Here is a 21,720-nt window from a genome sequence, read left to right as displayed (position 1 = left end):
GAGGCCGTGAGTTCAAGTCTCACCCAAGGCAGTAATTTTTCCACTTTTAAATAATTAATAATTGTTTTCTCAAGAAGTTTTGGTATTATTTTTATAATGGATGATTAATTGCATAGCTGTCTTCAAAATAGGAAAAGATAGTGTTATCTAGAGTAGATATTTAGATATATTAATTTCTTGTAGTACGGCAGGTAAACAACTACAAACTTTAACAAAGTTACCTATACAGCCTTTTTTGAAACTTACAATTTACGTAAATTATTATTGAGTGCAATATAACGTATGTCGATTACATTTTAATCTCCTAGTTAAAAGCATTTTGTGGTAACACGCACCGCAAACAAAACGCGTAGCAGATAACGTTAATTATGTTGTTGTTGGTATAATGATTACCTTCGCCATAGTATTAAAATATTATAACATATTTTATGCTCACTAGTGTTCTATTAAGATGTCATATCTACGAGTAGATTTATCGCCTATGATATCATTGGTAAAACTAAGTAGACACCTTAGAAAGATAATATATATTAATAAATTGTTTCTATTATTAGATTCAGCGGGTGCTGATGATTTGGTATGACTGGGCAACTTGCAAAATGCTCTATGAACTTACATACTCGTATTAATTATAATGATATACATTTAGGCTATACAAAACGGTAACTGATTTACTAACTGTTTTTTTCTTCACAGAAGAAATAAGTTTAATGATGTCTTCATAGTCGTTAGTAAAAATAACCCTTTTAAGGCGTACTGTACTTCTTTCTACACTAGCAATCTGTGGGCTCATTTCACTCAAAAGTCGTTTAACTCCCTGCGCGTCCAATATAATAACGCGTTCAGGGTGATGTTGCGGCTGCCGCGCCACTGCAGTGCGTCGAGCATGTTTGCAGAAGCGCGCACCGATTGCTTCTACGCCACTTTGCGCAAGCGGTGCGCGGCGATGCTCAGCAAAGTGCGCGCCAGCCGCAACAGCGTCCTGGCCATGATCGCAGACCGGCTGGATTGCCCCTATATGAGTCACTGTGTAAGTGTTCATGTACGGGCTCCAGCAAGTAAATGATTGTTTATAATTTAGTGTAATTTTTTAATTTATGTAATTTTAATTTAATTTATAACCTATTTTAATTTAATTGTAATTTTTAATTTGTATTATTGTGGACCATTGTTGTCTGGAGTTAAATAAATGATTATGATTATAGTTCTAATATAATCTATAGTTTCCTAATTATTCTCACAGAAGAATAGTCCAATTTCTTGGACTATTCTTCATGATCTTTTCCGTGTCAGTTTGAGAAGTTGCGACCAAGAAACAAGTAATTTACAAGCTTGTATCTAGAAATTCATTAGTGACTTACACCATGCTGAAAGAAGTTCCTTATTACACCCAAGTAAAGGGCAGACTGATCTCAGTAGTTGTATTTTTCTTGTCGTTGGATGGCTTGATAACCATAAATTAAAGACGAAAGTGGAGGACCCGCGCGAAACCGCCTTTTCATACAAACGTAGTCCCCATTTTCCTCTCTGGATATCAACATTATCACAATTTGTTGTATATCAACCACAGCCCCTACGTTTGATTTTTTTCGAATTTTTAATTATAATAAAAGTTAGGATCGTTTAAAACTTTATATGAGATCTGTTGTTCTGTTTGAAACATTATTGAAAATATTTTGACACAATTTGTTGTATATCAACCACAGCCCCCTACCTACGTTTGATTTTTTTTGAATTTTTAATTATTATAAAAGCTAGGAGCATAAAAAAATCTGTATGAAATTAGGAATATCTTACATTCATCAAAAAATCGAATAAAGTTAAACGTAGGGGCATAGCTATGGTTAATATACATCAAATTACGTGAAAATATTCTGAGAGGAAAATGGGGACTACGTTTGTATGGAGAAGCGGCCGTCCCCTTTCCTCTTAAACTGTTGAACATCCGTGTTCCTTGTAATTACTATGCAATCTATGCACATTGTACAAGTTTAGTCACGGTTTATGATATTATGGTTGTGACCAATTCAGCATAAACGTGTTTACTATGCATAATTAAGATCTTATTAAAAACATTTATTTGTACCACAGATTTAATATATACGCTAGATGACGCAAATACCACGATTTGTATTGAAACCATGCGTGCCGACTTTTTCATACAAAATTTACGCATAATATAATTTTAAAATGACATCTGTGATAGGAAATATGTTCTTGCCTTTGGGTGCTCGTAATATTTGGGCTGTTGCAGTTAATTATCATGCAACGAAGTATTTTTTAAGTTTTCGCGGACGTGGACTGTAAAGAGCGACGGTCAACCTTGACGCTTGGTCGGGGTTCGGACACGCGAAGTAGATAGATGCATTTGCGTCTTCTATGGTATATTTATTTCTGTGATTTGTACCTATTTTTTGGCAAATTGGTATTATTAAAAGAGAATAGAGTATATAGAGGCTTATTGTCATAGTAAATTATGTAGTCACAGTAAATTTACTGCTATCTTTCGACATATAGGCCAGGCAATGTATGCTCAAAAAAAGTTATAGAGGGAAATGCCTGGAACACAATTTTTGACTTCGTTACTTTGTTTGGACTAGTTAGATGAACATATTAAGTCCCCGGCCGTAGCCCTTGAGCCGAGGCTACAATTACATAGTAATATTAATTCTGTAAATAAAGAAATGTTTTTATTCAATCGTTTCGTGTTGGAATCGCGATCTAATACGGCGGAATTACGGAGTAAAAAAAACTAAAGTTCATAAAAAACAATATACCTTCTAAACTATTCACGGTCTAGCAACGAAAATTTGTATAAAAGGAAAGCATATCATTTGCAATACTTGTGTATTAACAAAAATAAAATAGTCCGCTTAGTTTTATGACCATAAATTATTTTTCAATTTTCTTCACCTGTACTCGGGCCTATCCGCCGAAAACGATCTTTCTGGATATTTGCCTCTTCCATTACTCTGCAAGTTTTTTTCCGGTAGTACTTGGTGAGCTTTACATATGTTCGTTTCCAAGTACTATCCTATATACAACGTGCCCACTGCCTATTATCACAATTCTACTATCTATGTCGTTCACTGGTACCATTCCGCAGATAAATTCTGCGAATATGCTCTAAATTTTGCCACGAATTCATAATTTTACCAACACATCTGAATATCTAGGTAAAATTGCTTTTCTAGTACTGAGACTCAAGTATACAGTTTGAATTAGGTATCTATGTCAATTTTCGGTTCAAGCATCAACTTTGCCTAGTTTCATAGAAAGAGCTAAGTTCCTCAAACGCCACAACTTTTATACGGGCATTACCTAATTATGATCGCTATTTTTTTATTGAGCGTACAGCGTGACTAATACAAGGTGAACGACTTGTCATCGATCTAATTTTAAATGAAGTCCGGGTGAGGAAATTTCACAGTTCTTATCTTGATCGAATTAGAAGGCATTAAGCGGCATTCGAACTTAAAAATATAAACTTGTTTTGATATTGATTTGAAATTATTGGCAGATCATTTCGCGTGCACTCCTATATAGGCGCAAGCCAGCTGCACTGAGCAGACGGATCAAGTTATTATCAAATCGAAATCAGATTTTAAAAGTGGGAATGCCGCTCATTGTTAAGGTAATACTGTTGCGCGGGAGCAGGGTATTTCCCGTATCCGTCTCGAGCCGGCCGCTGATTGGATGCTCGGTTTGCGTGACGTCATATGCAACTCCGTTACTTGGTGGTCTTGACTTTGTAAATGAAACCTGTTGCCGTGGCTTGATTCAGAAACAGTACAAAATGATACAGATTAAATCACTACATAGTATAAAACAAAGTCGCTTTCCGCTGTCTGTCTGTCTCTATGTATGCTGAGATCTTTAAAACTACGCAACGGATTTTGATGCGGTTTTCTCCTATCAATAGAGTACCTATAATTCTTGAGGAAGGTTTTAGTGTATACTTAGTTTGTAAAGGTTTTGTGTAACCCGTGCGAAGCCGGGGCGGGTCGCTAGTAACATATAAAACGTACGTTTACATACATAATTACATAATATACTGCTTGATAGAGCTGGCGCAATTAGTAAGATGTACGTTCATATTTTTATTACACACTTCTATTTAGCTTCACTGCGTATATACCTTTGTATATATAGTGCTTCAAGTCTTGTAACTAAAATGTGAACCACTTCCCGGTATCTGATTCAGTTCATGTAACATGGAGGTGTTCTGATGATGCAGCCGGTAGGTAGCCAAAAGAACGCCACAATGGAAAAACAAAAACACATCAAGTTTAGGCTCATTAGAAAGGTCTCAAGAAGTACTCGATAGACATGCAAATGAGAAGAAGTACAGTCAGCAATAAAAGTGTGTGTCACAAAAAAAATTTTTTGACAGTTACTTGTTTTTATTATAGTTCAAGCGGAGATCAGTTCAGAGCTTTTGGGTGTCGGAAGAGAGCTTTTGATATAACTTAAAAACTTTCATGATGATATATTATAGTATACGTTCATAAAATAATTAATTATTCACAACGCGTTGATATGATGTAATATAGCATATACTCGTGAAATATTTTATATTAGTTTTAAATAACCCATGAATGGTTTATGAATAAAGATGAACTTACCGTTTATTATATTTGCGTTTGGTACACAAATTAATAAGTTTCTGGCATATTTTAGCCATTAATATGATTTCGTAAAAATAGTTTTATCGAGTTCTCATTCTCACATAAATTAAAATCATTTTTTCAAACAAGTCGGAAATCCGTTATGAATCGCACAAACATCTAAATCTCAATAAATTTGCCACTAGGGCCCGGCCACATGTCAGCGGTGCGGCGCCGACGCCGCAAAGCGGTGCGGCACCGCAGAAATTTGCGGCGCCACAAACCGTTCTGCGGCGCCGCCCGCCGCACCGTAATATTTAGCGGTGCCGCTCGACGGCGCCGCCGAGCGCTGTACGGCGTGTGCGAGAGACTACACCCGCCAGGGTGTGATATCAGACGGAAGTGAATGTCTAGATTTAAATTGGACTGGAAAGTCTTCATTATTGACACGTCTTTGGTTGTGGTTGGGTTGGCATAACGATGATAAAGTACTTTTAGGCGTCGTCTGACGGCCGTGAGAAGTTCACGTGTTAATTTAATAACAAAGCGGGCCTGTAGCAAACGTTCGAGTTAAATACGCATGAGTTTCCCAACGGCTTGTTAGTGAGTTATTATTAATTTATTGGTACGAGGAATTTGCATGTGGCCGTACGTTGCCGATTCTGAGTAAAATGTCTGGCGGTTCTGGTCTGGAAACTTTGATAAGAATGATAAAGCAGCTCCGTACAATACCTACCTACTATGTTTTTGTTTGCTAGTCTTGCTATCCTTTTTAATTTCAGTCTGACCATTTTGATGGACTTTATGATCAGAGCGTTAAGAAGTAGGTCATATAATTCAATGCAGTCAAATCCGTCTGTGCTAAATTCCGAGGTGTGATAACTCTATTCTAGATCCTGTCAATACTTAAAATCATCAAGTTTGATATCATACTAGTTAAAAAGATATCAAACTTACAAGTCAGCACACTCATTGTAAATATCCCTATGGTTATTCTCAGCATTAAAATTGTTTTATTTAATACTCTATTGATTCTTGAATGTTACTAAATTTTATTTACATTGATGTATCTATGTGGTGTAATTGTTATAAATTGCTAGTACTAATCTAATGGTTAAAGCACCGAATAGTGGCATTGTGTTTTTTTCCCTTGCCTTGACACCAAACCGGTACAATAGAACTGTAAAGTATCACGAATTACAACGGTCGCAAATGTATATTTATTGGGCATCTATTTTATTCGTGGTTATGAGACGCATGGCTTATTATCTTCATGAGAAAAACGGGATTCTCCACTTACTCTTATCTGATTGAGAAATGTATGAACGAGGATGACATCAAAATGTTCAAGTTCGCAAGTCATTGTGATACGTTTTTAGTCTGAATTGTCAATGTCATCCTATAAACTTTTATATTAAGCTTAATTGCCGAGCTGCAATCTAACATAAACAATCTGGTACAAAAATAGATAGATGTCTTTAAAAAGTTTAAACAATAATTGTCCTTTTCTAAAACTGTATCCTTTATCGAGATGTGAAATAAGGATTATTCTATCTATTTATCCATCTAATACTCGTATTTGTCATTGAAATATTCTTCATCCCGGCAGGTCTTGCGGCTCTACCACAAAGTAAACATACAACCTGATACATATACAATGCATAATGCGCAGGGCACTCTCCATTCACTTGGAGCGCAACCAATCCGCTTTCCACAACCTGCATCGTCCATAATGTACATGTACACACATGACACACAGTTAACACACTTTATTATTAAAACACTTGGGTAAGTGCTTTAATAATTTGGCCAAGGGACCATCATGCCTATACCATATTACTTATTTGCAACGTTTCAAACCATAAAAAGATTAGTAATGTCACAAGCTTACGAACAATCTCGAATGGTATCCCTTTGGGTTTCAGTTGCAACGCCTACCTACGCCTGCTCAAAGCCATTAGAACGCGAGAGGAGCCTTAACTGTGTGTCATGTGTGTACATGTACATTATGGACGATGCAGGTTGTGGAAAGCGGATTGGTTGCTTTTAAAATCCGTGTGGCTAAGTAATGTATGAAAACACATTTTTTGTTTGTATCTATCGTCCCGATGCATCTTTGCCTTTTTAGGGTTCCGTAGCCAAATGGCAAAAAATGGAACCCTTATGGATTCGTCATGTCTGTCTGTCTGTCTGTCCGTCCGTATGTCGCAGCCACTTTTCTCCGAAACTATAAAAACTGTTGAAACTTGGTAAGTAGATGTATTCTGTGAACCGCATTAAGATTTTCCCTCAAAAATAGAAAAAAACAATAAATTTTGGGGGTTCCCCATACTTAGAACTGAAACTCTAAATTTTTTTTTCATCAAACCCATACGTGTGGGATATCTATGGATAGGTCTTCAAAAATGATATTGAGGTTTCTAATATCATTTTTTTCTAAACTGAGTAGTTTGCGCGAGAGACACTTCCAAATTGGTAAAATGTGTGTCCCCCCCCTCTCTAACTTCTAAAATAAGAAATGAATGATAAAACTAAAAAAAATATATATGATGTACATTACCATGCAATCTTCCACAGAAAATTGGTTTGAATGAGATCTAGTAAGTAGTTTTTTTAATACGTCATAAATCGTAAACCGCAATGTACCTTTCACTCACGTTTCACATAAAAATACATTGTTTAAATTGTGTAATGTACGGAACCCTCGGTGCGCGAGTCCGACTCGCACTTGGCCGGTTTATTTTTACTACTTAGTTGGCAAAATGGGATTTTATTGTATTACATGCAGAGCAACGTTACAAAAGAATAAATCACTTGAACTTGTACTCCTCAATATAAAATGACACTTAACAACATGAGCATGTCCATGTCAACACACCATTTTTGGTCACGATACTAATACGTCGTTGTGCATGATTATTTCCGCCAAACGCTGGACAAATGTTTGATTGTTGTGATAACGTTGGAAAGGCTCGTGTGCGTGGAATATGAATTATCATTTAGACTCAACTCGTAATTATGAACATTTTGACATACTTACTTTTTGGTGGGATCTACGTATTGTTTTCTATAACAAGAAAATAAGGCAGAAGTATTTTCCTCTAAAGGGGCCCACTGACTATCAGTCCGCCGGACGATATCGGCCTGTCAGTTAGCACAAAAATTTGACAGTTCCGAACAACTGACAGGCCGATATCGTCCGGCGGACTGATAGTCAGTGGGCCCCTTAAGTGTATTATCACAGTAGCCTACAAACAAGGGCTGTCTAATTACCAAATCTTAATCCACCGTAGCTTATGGGCGCTTATAACTACAAAGTGAGTATTTTCTGTGTAGACAGCAACAGGTCCGTCGCCATCAGAATAGTGCAACAGTCCATTATTGTTTATAAATACTTACGGGCCAATTTGAACAATGATCTAGATATCAACTAGATATCCACTAGATATAAAAACAGAAACGATAACGAGATATTTCAGAAAGTCATGTCAAATTTGACATTTCCGCGATTCCGAATGTCCTATTGAACGATCTCTTTAAGATTCGCTTAATATATTACTTAGATATCCAATGGATATCTAATGGATATCCCAAAACTTCACAATAATTGTAGCGTGAAATGACAATTGGTTTCTCGAATCGAACTGCAAAAGATAACTAGTTGAGAACTAAACTATAACGTATCTATTAGATCTCGTATTGTTCTCGTATCTAGTAATAATCACGTTGTTCGAATTGACCGGTTAGTGTATTCCAGTGATGTTTTTGCAAAAGTCCTTTGCAATCAGGGACTATAGTAAATGTTATGTCAAATGTACCTACATATGTTATAAATACTGGTTCGACATGCAGATCTATTAGTGATATCACCATGTATTAAAGTCAAGTAAATAAGTACTTTATTTTTATATAAAATAGAGTTGCATTTCAGATGTTTTTGGAACAAAACGTCGTGACTACTCAACGTGTCTTGCTCTTTAGTTTGTATAGTTAACTTATTAATTATATCACACTGCGAAAATTACTACAGATACCTAGCTGTACCCGTACCATGAGTCACTGACAGCATAGAGTAACTTATACTAGAGCGGTACTGTCATAGTAAATTTTGTAACCCCAGTAAATTCACTGCCATCTGTCGACACACTTTAAAACTAAAAATAAATATTTATAAAAATACGATAAAATGTATTTAAATATGGATAAATGATGTTTTTTATTTGCATTAATTATTTTCATGATTTTGACCCATGTTCTTTCACTGATATGCGTTAAAATTATAAATAACAAACGAAACCGTCAACGCCCTCTATACGAGTGTAGGCCAAAACTAGTGGCGCCCTCTGATCGAGAATCAAATTTTCGTGATTTTCGAGGTACGTTTTTTCCTTAGACTGTATCCATCTATTACGGAGTTATATCTATCTTTGCTGACAGTGTACCAGTGTGTGTGTGACAGTGTATACTCTAAGGTCGACGTAATTTACTTTCTATATATCTCGCTCGCACTAATATGTCAGTACGAGCGAGAAGCATAGAAAGTAAGTTACGTTCACGCTTGCGTTTATGCTGCCGAACTGATGGTAGCCACACTGAATATTTCTAAAAAAGGAATTTGTGTAAAATAAATCTAAGTGAGCAACACTTTGTTGATGATGATGATGATGATATATATACATATTATAAATAAATTAGGATTCAAATTTATGTTCAAACATCAACTTATGCATAACCAAATTTCGTTTAGCACATATTTGTAACGAATATATAACCGGGTAATAAATACACAGTATTTGTATTGTTCATAGGTATGCCATCGCTTGACAGCTTGATGAATTGACTACGGGTTGTCGATAGATGATTCCGTTGAATAATTTTCAACCTTCGGCTTATATTAATCTCCTTTATTGACTTATATTAATTATCATTTCTTACAGAGTGCTAGGAAGTACGTTGAACTATAAAATATAGATTCGGGCGAAGAAATAAATGCATGCGATCGTGAACTGTTCAGGGCGTAAATGCGTGTTGTAGTTACTCGTACACCATTTTGCCCATTTGACAACACATGGGTATATATATATATACATATATGACTTTGAATATACTCATTGCTATAAATTATAATAGTACATTACGATAGAAGTGCGAAAAATTGAAAATTCGCAACAAGTGGCGATAAATTAAAACACGAAAGGTTAACTGGAAGAGATCCCTCATAGGGATAAGTTCGCCTTTGTACATCTTATTATTTGTACCATGTAATTTTTAATATGTATATTTGTACAATAAAGAGTTTACTACTACTACTACTACTACGACCGAAGGGATAGTGTATCGTACAATGTTTTACAGTACATATGGCCCTTTTAATTTTCGACATACTCACGTAATGTACTAATTAATTATCGTACAAGTGCGGTAAAGTAGCACCATAAGCACTGTAAGACAATAAAAAGACTGGCAAATTACACGAATACTCGTTTCTCTTACGAGTGCTGAGCATAATCCATTTAATCGAAATCGAAATACCATTGGATTCTATACTTTAACTTAAAACAATAGGATTTACAACTGAATTCGTTTTTTTTTACTCGTCGACTGTAATGGTTGAATTAAGATTTTGTATACCAAAGTATAATTTCGTACTTTTCATGTATGGGCTCCCAACTCAACTATAATATTTATTTCGATACGGTGTAGTATCACGTGCCGCCGCGCTCCCATAGAAAATACATAAACGGGCAACTATTTCATATGCTCATGAAATAGTCGCGCGTGTATGTCTTTTGTACTACATTTTGGTGTACTGAGATACTTACCAATTATTTAGGTTTTATAGTAAAAAAAGTATTATATTAGATAACTCGTAGAAAAAGTTTTGTACAAAAGTGATATAATCAAGCTTTTCAAACTCGTACATTACTTAGGCAACTTAGCAATCTTCGTTGCCTAAACATGGTACTCGACTGAAAAGCATTCTATTATATTACGATTGTACAAAATACTATTGTAGTAACATAGATAAACTAAACGACGCGATATAATGAAGCTGTGCCTTCCGAATGGACAGCCTGTTGCATATTTATATCGTCTTTGTCCGCGAACATTGGAAGTCACCCATTTATCCGAGTGATTATAGCTTAATTACGGTTTTAATATTTACCAAGCCCTTTATGTGGTTGGATTAAATCTGAATACATGCAATTAATGACGGCGTCGAGCTGGGAGAATTTAATTTGGTTAGGTACTCGCTGAATATTACGATTACCTTTATTACGATTTCCCGCGCAAGATGTCGTGGAGTTTTTGAATTTGTTTCCGCGGTCTTAACCTAACATCATAATCATCTGCTATCGAATAAATACATAGCAACGAATACCTATTATTTATAAAAAAAATACATAAAGAAATAATTATGACAAATGTATGTTAGTTACGTAGATTGGTCATAATATGTTAAACGGCTGTATCTAAAATGAGTGTGAATTGGATATTCATTTTAAATGTTAATATTTCCTTTTTATTGTGAGACGTACCACATTACAATCTATAAATTATTGTCATGGTGTGCATTGTGAATGTGATTGACATCTGCATGTACAATTACGTATCGCTGGTTTGAAATAACTACCGATTTAACTATCACCGATCGTCTAAAAAAAATTTATTAATCGTAAATCGTACAATTGAATCTCTGGCCAAATCTGCAGCTAGACGATTGGGCGTCCTCTCTAAGGTCAAGCGGTACTTCACACCGGGGCAGCTTCTTCAGCTTTACGTAGCTCAAGTCCGGTCGTGTATGGAGTACTGCAGCCACCTTTGGGTCCGCCAAATATCAGTTAGCCGCCTTAGATTCCATAGACAAACGCGCTAGGAAGCTTATTGGAGATGCGGGATTAGTAGAGGCTAGACTGCAGAGCCTTGAACACCGTAGAAAGGTATCTTGTTTATCGGTGTTCTACAGGATACATTTCGGGGAGTGTGCGATGGGATTACATAATTTAATCCCCCCATCTCCATTCTGTCACCGTGGGACTAGACGCGGACTTGCGTTTCACCCTTACGTCGTTACTCTGCCACTGATTCGTACTAAGCGCTATGCATCCAGCTTTATCATACGAACGGCTAAGGAGTGGAATTCACTTCCTGCAAATATATTCCCAGTCCACTATAACTTGGACCTTTTTAAATCAAGAGTGAATAGACATCTTTTAGGTAAGCATGATCCATCCTAGACTGCATCGGCACTTACCATCAGGTGAGATTGCGGTCAAGTGCTTGCCTTTTTGTAAAAAAAAAATAAAAAATTAAATTTTTATTACCTCATATATCTATTAAATCGTATTAGCTAGCCACTCTGCATATCAACCTAGTCAGCGCACCAGTAACAGACTATGATCGACAAACATTGACGTTTTAGACATTTTCAAAACCAATTAGAGCCATCCACAGGCGTTTGCTTAGCGCGCAATGTGTCCATAATAGTCGTTTGTGTCAGCATCAATGCAATTTGAGTCAATTGAAATCCTGGTTTATACAGAAACCGTGATCGCTAAATGAAAATTTATCAGTTGAATCATTTACTTTAGCTGGAAGAGATCACTTTTTCGATCGTCTGTTGTTAACTCTGCTTGAGTTGCTGTATTATCTGTATCATTTTCCAGGGGTGAGTTAGTCTTTTTGTATGCGTTATCTATTCTAAAAACTTGGTTTATTCTAATGTGGTCCTTACTAATCAGTGGTTTAAAAAAGAACAAGACCAAATCTGAGTCGAGGAAAAAATGAGAAATACCTATTTAAATTAAATTCATAAGGATGAAAAAAAAAGAACAATTCGCTTGTGCCCATTTATTTTATAAACATTGTACGTCCTTGATTTTACAAATTCAATGATATAACATTTAAAACTTTCGCGGTTTGAACATATATTAAATCACATTTAGAAACGGGTCTATTACGGGTTACGGGTTTATTATTAACGGGTTATTTAGTCACACAAATCTCTGTTTTGACATTTTGCTGGGACGTCAGTTAGCCGCGACCACGACCAGTGAAACCTGTAGGTCGAGCACATGATTGACGCAACAGTATCTCGCCGCGAGATAGACTACCCGTCTTTTACTAACTGTATGAATTAAAGGGGGACGGGTAGTCTATGACGCGGCGAGATACTCTCGCGCCAATCATGTGCTAGCCCGGCTGTGTCGAAACGTCGGTAAATAAAGGTAACAAAATAAATTCGCGATAGACCTGTTTCTAAATGTGAATTAATATAAATTCAATGATTTTCCCACCAAAGTTCACCAAACTTCGTTACGATCTTTAAAAATTGACATTAATTGATCCTGCTACTGATAGAGCTAGTTAAGCTTCCCCGGAAATAAATAAGCTTAGTATATTGTTTCGCTTCTCTATTATGTAATCTGCTCTTCTGCACCCAAACTTTAATTTTATTTACATTTGTGACGTTTTCAACCAAAAGGTACCACATTGTCGCTAGTCGATAAGGTTGATTTCGAATTGAAGCTATATGGAAATAGCGCCTTATTGACAACCGACCTTTTGGTTGAGAATGGCACATATACATTATAATCTGGGCGTGAAGTTACCTGTGAGAGCTGATAAGTAATAAAATGGCATTATTTTGATGATCAAATGACATAAAAAGTATATTTAGCATCAAGGTACGGCCTTTGAAGTCTAGAATAGCCGATGCGGGTTGACGAATCTAAAGGGTAAAATAACAAAAACCTTCGTGGTTCAATCAAACGGGTCCGATACATTCGATAATGTATTCCTAATTATTCCATCGACCATTTTATTGCTGATATGCCAAGGGTTTTGTACCATAGATATTAAGTGTATTTTTGCTTGATAACTAAATTGTACTTAGGTACATGTACATGAATTGGTTGAGCAGGTTTTTGAAGCCGATTGAGTTTCGGTGCAGGATGTCTGATAATGAACAACAGTCGTGAGTTTGCTTTGGCGTTTTTGTTTGCAAATAGTGAATTCTATTGGTAATTCTTCAGTGCTAATAATGCTTTTATAATGCTACATATTGACTGATACGTGTTATTATAAAATTTCGACATCTGAACCATTTTTTTAAGTTGCACTTTCTTTAATTTTTAGGGTTCCGTACCCAAAGGGTAAAAACGGGACCCTGTTACTAAGACTCCGCTCTCCGTCTGTCCGTCTGTCACCAGGCTGTATCTCATAAACCGTGATAGCTATTTCTGTTGCCGCTATAACAACAAATACTGAAAACGGAATAAAATAAATATTTAAGTGGAGCTCCCATACAACAAACGAGATTTTTTTGCCGTTTTTTTGCGTAATGGTACGAAACCCTTCGTGCGCGAGTCCGAGTCGCACTTGGCCGGTTTTTTTTATATTGTTTCTACTCTGAATTACGAGCTCTTTCGATGCTAACACGAGAAAAACAAATCTACAAAAAAAAATGTTAATTCTGTAAATTTAGTGTATCGTAAAATATACGCACTTAGCACTTACCATAATATTTACTCCCTACTACTTACCGCCTAAGGTTAACCTACACTTAGTCATTAACCTTTTACCAGGCCGCGAAGAACAAGCGTGCTTTATTAAGTACTTTATATGGGTTTGCAACCGTATTAAACGTCTTGTACAAAATGTATTATTTACAAAAGTCGGATATGTTCCTGTAAACCAGAAAAAAAACGTGGGATACGGTAATCCCATTGCCTGTCTGAGTAATGAACTGCCATATTCAATATAGTGTAATTGTATTCTTTACCAGGCAAAGGGTGATATGCCACCCACCTAATATAATATCATTTACCAGAGTCAGTTTTTAGCTTTAAATCTAAAAGTAAAGGTAAAGATTTAAATGCTACATCAATATTATTTGAAATAACACAATATGTGTGCGAAGCAAATTAAGTCGAATACCATTGGTCACTGTTTACCATTGCATGTCATTTGTGACTGTCTTATTTATAATTCTATTTTGCATGAAAATGAAAATGTCCTAAACTCATACCCCCTTGGGGAGCTGGGCAGGCGCTTACGGGAAAGGGGCTGCGAGTCCCGCTCTGGATCGTACCTGGTTCTACAGGGTGTCATTTGCAGTGCAACGAGGGAATGCTGCAGCTGTTACTTCAACCACAGCTTTGACTATTTGTACCATTTCCAATATTTCCTAATAGGTAATTTCACTATTATATGTATATGAAAAGTACAAAATATACGAGAATTAATCTTTACAAATGTGACGTTTACTTAATTTTTTTTAGTTTTGATTCGTAATTGCAGTTCGGTAACCTTGATCTTTAATAATTTAGTAAAATGAAGATGAAACACCTAAAACCTAATTGTAAACTAAATAATTTATTAGAATAGCAAAGGAATAATTATCCCGTTTGCTATGAGATTACGTAACTGTTAGCTATTCTATGTTATAATGGAATAGTTACTCAAAGTCGGTTGAAACTAGTTAAGTCTTTACTTTATACATAACTTGTAGGAGCCTGATTCTGTTGCAACAATTTGATATAGCATTAGTTTTGTTTTGATATGACCTTGACAGTGAGCACCAATCAGAATTGGCGGTTGAGGCTGACCGGTGCTGACGAAATTAAATCGGGATTTTTGTCGCACTTATTAGTGCACGTGAGATACACGATTCTGGGTCGTATCAAAATATGATGAAACCTTTTTTTTTAGATTAAATAAATCAGAATCAGCATCTACGCTAAGTTTGCCTTAGTCGCCGGTAATCCATGAAAACATTTTATCGGTGTTCTGCACGTAAATAATACATTAGTGGACGCAATTGTTTCCCATCATTATTAACTTTTAACGTAATGCTGAAATGTAAGACTTTAAAAAGTAAGTAATGTTTTTGTTTATTAAACGTTATCAATATTGAGACGTGATATACCTTATGAATCTTATGATATGATTTTAAAGCAGACAGAATATATTGGGTGCATATGGGTATCTACATGCTTGTATATTGTATTTTGTTTGCCGCCAAAAGCAAGCGCCTGAAATACTCTGCCTTGGAAGCCACCTACGACTTCGTGCCCGTCGCCGTCGAGACAGCCGGGCCCTGTTGGCGGGAGGTGCGTGAGCTCTTCCGAGAGCTTGGCAAGGGACTCAGGGAGAAAGGAAATGGCCCCCGTCCTTAGTTATGGCTTGGCCAGGGTCTCCATCGCCATACAGCGGGTAACGCTGCTAGTGTGATGGTGACCTTTGGACCCGGCATGGTTTTTTAAGTCTAATTATTATGTATTTGTTAAAAATAACCTATTAATAAAAATATTGTAGTTTGATATTTTAAATTTCAATCATTTACTTTAGGTTATAATATTTAGGTTAAATTATATTTTATCTGAATTTTATTTATGTCAATACCTGTTAGTTTAGGTATACAAATGTATAATAAAATTGTATGCATAGATCTGATACCAATATGCTTCTTATTATTGATGTATGTATCATGTAAAGAAGGCAACAGAATACAGAATGTTTCATTCAGACGTTTACCAATCATCCGTTTCTGCACGACTATGTTTTTTAAGAAAGCTACTACCTTACTGTTTATGACTGTCTAGTTTTTGCTTTTCTGTTTTCTGATCCATAACTTGGATAGCGAGTATATTAAAAGTTTCTTCGCGGTTGGGTGCAATTTATCTGCATCATTTAACCCTTATGTGTTTCAAAACTAGATAACATAATAAACCTATTTGTTGGTTGTGCTTTTAACTGACATTAATAAGAAGAAGGTTGCGTGTGTGTATGAAGGTTGTGGTTACCTCAGAACTCCTTCTTTCAGATTTGTCCCATTTTCACCAAACTAATAACTTGAAACCCATTGAGAGAATTTCTCAAATATATATGTCAGTAAAATTTCGGTAATTTGTAAAAAAAAACTTTTTGTATGTATAAAGCATCATTTAGTATGAGACCTGATGAATTCTGTATAGGGTTAGTTGAAGTTCTCATTTAAAGTATGTAAAATTATAAAAAAATATATTTATTATATAAGGAAACTACAAAATGGGTTTTTAGTTAATGCTAGTTTAAAGCCACGGACTATTAAATTGCTTCATACATCGACTCACACCCCTCTGCGAATTATTCATCAAGTAAATGTTAAGAGATGTTTTCACGCCTGGCTTATTCTGGAAAAAAATGAAGGTTAACTTCCTAATTAACTGCACCTTCATATCCACTTACTATGATACTGTACAAACCCGACAAACATTCTAAATGTTTATATGTCCCCGGTTTTCTTAAAATACCTATCCCAACAAAAACATTACATGTAAAAGATGCAAGTCTCGCAACGCAATTATTCTACTACAAGAAAGTTTTGAGATGTAAATGTGAAACCAAGTCGGTTATTTTAGTGCATGCCAGGGGGTGTAAAACCCGTAACAATATTAGATACCATTATTTTTTAATACTTATAATGACTTGGCAACTATTTTGTAGTAGAAGAATTGCGTTGCGAGAGTTGGATCTTTTTACATGTAATGTTTTTGATGGCATTGGCATCTCATCTCTTTTTGTAGGCAGTCCTTCTTTTCGGGTACTCATACCCATGCAATATACTATATATACACATATCATAACTATACACATCTTCATTAATACTCACACCGTACATCGTACTGTACCTGTACCTACTAATTGTAGGAACTGCAAACGTAACTTTGCTGTCGCATATATTTCTATAGCATTACAAACTTACTTATGCAGTTATTAAATATTTAAAACGTGACTGATATTGCAGTTTTTTTTATTTGACTTAATAAGCTAAGGTAACGACGCAAGGAGTAGGAAGCTAAAAACTAACGTTAACGTTTAAAATTTGGAGCTTGTGGGTCTGCTAAAAGTACCTTAGAATTATAATGATCGGTGAGTGTGTCAGTGACAAAACCAAGAAACTTTGACGTGCAATAATTCTTAAACTACAAGTTCAATATATCTAAATCATGTTACGCTCTATACGTTGCTAAAAATTCAGTGTTCTAGCCTTAGCCATCATAAAATTACAGGACGTTGAAAATGGCCAGAATGGCTTCGAGAAAAGGATGGTACGGCTGTGCCTTTTTATTTTATTCGACTTTGCGGGGTCACTGCCGTGCCCCCAGATGTAGTAGAGTTAAAAGACTGTTATTCGTTTGTGGAAATAACATGTAATTACACAAGTTGATCACTCTTATTTGAATTTTTATGTCAATTTCATATAGATTTTGTACACAATGACAAACAGGACAGGTTCTTAAGTTTATTACTTATAGCAGTTATAGTACCTACTAGTAGTATAGCCTAGTAGGTACAGTCGAGTTCATAAATATGTATACATTTCTACTCCCTAATTCACTGCAATAAGGTGAAAATATGTACACATATTTATGAACTCGACTGTACTATAACAGTAGAATTATGCTTTAAAATTAACTGTTACTAAAAGTATGTAACTATTCTATGTATGCTATGCATTATGAATTACGCCCACTTATTCATCAATTACTTACAGGTGACAAGAAAATAGTCAATATTACTTCTACAAAATAACTAATAATGTATGTTTTAAATACGTAAATACAATGCCGTATATGTTTAAGCACTACATCGATCATGGAAACTATTTTATCTACTCGTAAATATAAGGATAATATTTGCTCGTTACGTAAACTAGTAGCCACATTCAAACTAACTAAAATATGAACCTGTTTTGAAATGGATTTGACATTACTCGCAGCGTATATCGCTCTCACCAATAATATGTGTTGCGACTAACTTAAAAATTTTAATTGTTGAAAACGGGCCAAATAAAACACCTAAGAAAAGAGCAACCATGGATTTTTTAAGCAAGTACAACTTTTTTAAACGGCAAGTCTTAGGTTAACCAAATTTAAAACTTTGATTGTCATTATCACCCTCGACTCATTAGATCTATTGCTCGGTTTTCTTTTTTTTAGCAGTATATTCTCCACGATTCCTCGCCAAATACTCGCTCATGAACTTTGCTTTTGTTGAGAAAATTCCTGCTTCGTTATATAGTAACCTTTTACATTACTCACAAGGAGATTTCTAAGGATTGTTGACTATATGTGTTTGTATTTGAACTATTTTGTTACTAGCAACTATGGACACGGTTCTGAAATAAATTATTTAATTGATTGATTGATTTCTTGACCGATTGAGAGTGGATTTAAATGGCTATTGATAAATGTGTATTACGATTGTAACCAAACACGCGAAAATTGCGAGTAGGGACTGTACAAAATAAACTGCTATAAATTATAATCCTTAGTATCAAATAAAACTAAATAAATGTATGATGTATGATAAATTTAATATACGCGATATAATCTGATCTCATAGTTTTATTTTATGAGTAACTATCGCGGTAACCAAAGACAATATTTCCTTACCATCAATTTGATTTATTATACCATCGCAATACTAGTTTGGCACGTGTCAAATTGTGTTTTTGTCATAAACTAGTTCGCGTTGCCATAAACACGAGACTCAGATTTGACAAGTCGATAATAACAATGTGATTAGGCACAATGATTAGCGTTACATCATCTTTTGATGTACCGCGGCTGTGACCGTTTTTTATAGATTTTCGGTAGTGTTTCGTCATGCCTAAATATGTTTTATGATCTATTATTACACGAATCATCGGGTTTGTGGCAAGAATTTGACACGTTAGCTTACTTTTTTTAGGAAAAATGTAGCGCCAACCGGAATATAGATCAGTCAAATGTTATGTAATTTTATGTACCTACTTATTTATTTTTAAAATTACTGAAGTGTTTTATTCCTATCTATCTCATGTCAGTATGTTTTTAACCGACTTCAAAATTCCAAAAGCAAGCATTAAACACGATAATAATTCAAATAGGGAAATTAGCATCCCAATATTAAAATACCTGGAGCCTTAAAATTTTATGCTCAAGGCAATTTTAATCTTGTTTACGACAACCACGTCCGATGACATCTTGCAGAAAATAGTGCGATTTGATTCCGCTAAAGGCACGTGGGAGGAACTAGAGCGCATCTATGGAGGTACCTGGTTATACATGAGATAAGACCTATGCCTGAAATTCTTCAGCTACAAGATGGACCCGAATCATAACAGCATTATCATGTGTTAACTTTAAAGAATTTCTGGATATCGAGTCAGAAGCTGCAAATTGCAATATATAATAACAAAAATATATAATTTTTCGAAAAATTTCAGTTAAATGCCTTCAATTTGAAAAAAGTTTCACTTGTTGTGGTTTCCTAAAACACAATTTTTCTTTTTAATGTTTGTTACTTCAGAACTCCGTAATATCTCAAACTTTAGGTTTTTTTGTTTGAAAGAATATACCTACAGATTGGTCCCATTTTTTCAAAATCCAGTTTAGATGATGAGCCGGTTGACCTAGTGATCAGGGCGTTAGCTGCGTAGGCTAAAGACGCCGATTCGAGTCCAGCCTGGAGGGCTGGTTAACTTTTTTTAGTATATGACATCTATATCACTTTATACATGTACATTTACATGTTCGACTAACCTGTTATGGATTTCCGTGGTCCGAAATAAATGATTTTTATTTTTATTCATTTATTTATAATTTATACCTATATATTAGTACTGTGACTGATTAAAAACGCAAATCAAAATGTAAACATTAATTATATTTGTTCTCTAGTTGCATCTGTGTTTATAATTAACATAAATAACATATTATGCACAAATAAAAACTATTATCGTTCTTATAACTTGAATTCAGTTTAATTAAAACACTTTGAAGTAAAACACACACAACAATTCACTGTCACAATTGAAATATACCTTAACATTATTAGGATATATCAATACAGCTATGGTAAGATATTTGTGATGATTGATTAATTTTGCTTGTTCCGATTACTCTGAGAGCAACACGTATTTAAATGTCAAGCTAAGCTAATGTCGTAGATATTTGTTCAATACAATAACATAACAGTAAACATATCATATTTATACTAACTTTTTGCCGTCTTTCCCACACAATACAATGATCTGACCATTCCAAAGAGATTGCATGTATGTTCTAAAATATTGAGACATTAAGATATTTAATACGTTTTAATAGCACTTCTTAATAACATTTACATATATTTGTATCATTAATTGACATACATAATTAAAAAAACAGTAGTGCAAAAATGATGTCAAAATTGTGGTTCTTGGCATTAAAATCCATCAATACCTTCGGTGGTCGTTTGAACTTCAACAGTATTTTTTTTAAATAAATTAAAAAAACTTACAATCAAAGCGATATCATTTTCCCTGGTATGAAGTGTATCTAAGGTCTGCAATGAGCTGTCCAAATAGTTTCGTAGCTTCATTGGCTGGTTTAACTTCACACGCAAATTTTTCTTGTCATTCACACTTTCTGCACTATTACCACTGAAGGGACAAACCGCGGGAATATGATTCCCGTTAACGAAAACGGGTTCCATTTTGTTAGTCGATTTTTTTTTCGTTTTTTTATTTGGTTTTAATGTCTCTTTCTCCGAGTCATGCGGGGTCAAGTGACCCTTACCACAGCAGAGTAATGGATTTGACATTTAGTGACAGACCGTCCGCACGTGTGAATTTCTTAAACTGAAAGATGTTTGACTCGGTCATAGTATATATGCTTGCCGGCGTTCGGAGCTATACTGAGTGGACGTTGTCTCGGCAACGCCGCCGTCATTATAAACAGCGCAAAAAATATCAACAAGTTGTAACGTCACTAGGTACGTAGTACTCGACGGAACTGCATGGGAACTTTGACATGGTCGTCAATAAGCGACTAAAGCAAAATGTTTTTAACAAGATATTCCGCTTAAAACACCCTTATTTATCGATTGTATAATACATGTCTATTTAACTCGTGCCCAGCTCTTCTAATTTGTAGAAAATTTATTAACGGTACTTTGTGCACTACGAGTAATTGCGTCTAAATGGGTTAAGTGAAGACACGTGTTTTGTCCAAACAGTTGAGCGTGAGCTGTATCGTCTTTTGATATAGAAAGTTGCATTTTATCCGAAAGAGTGGCAAAGTAAGTTGATGCAAATTTGGAT

General features: G+C 35.2%; 1 protein-coding gene across 1 annotated transcript in view; it reads right to left on the bottom strand.

The window, feature by feature from the left end:
* The window catches only part of LOC134742442 (nitric oxide synthase-like), a 44,819-nt gene extending 23,481 nt beyond the window's left edge, over positions 1-21,338 (bottom strand). The window contains exon 1 of the mRNA XM_063675598.1: positions 20,919-21,338. Within this exon, the coding sequence (XP_063531668.1) occupies positions 20,919-21,221 (303 nt within the window). The 5' untranslated portion in view covers positions 21,222-21,338. The remainder of the gene's footprint in view (positions 1-20,918) is intronic.
* Between the last annotated feature and the right edge of the window lie 382 nt (positions 21,339-21,720).

Source organism: Cydia strobilella, chromosome 6 (genome assembly GCF_947568885.1).
Source record: "Cydia strobilella chromosome 6, ilCydStro3.1, whole genome shotgun sequence".
Classification (NCBI taxonomy): Eukaryota; Metazoa; Arthropoda; class Insecta; order Lepidoptera; family Tortricidae; genus Cydia; species Cydia strobilella.
This window is presented reverse-complemented; position numbering and strand designations above follow the sequence as displayed.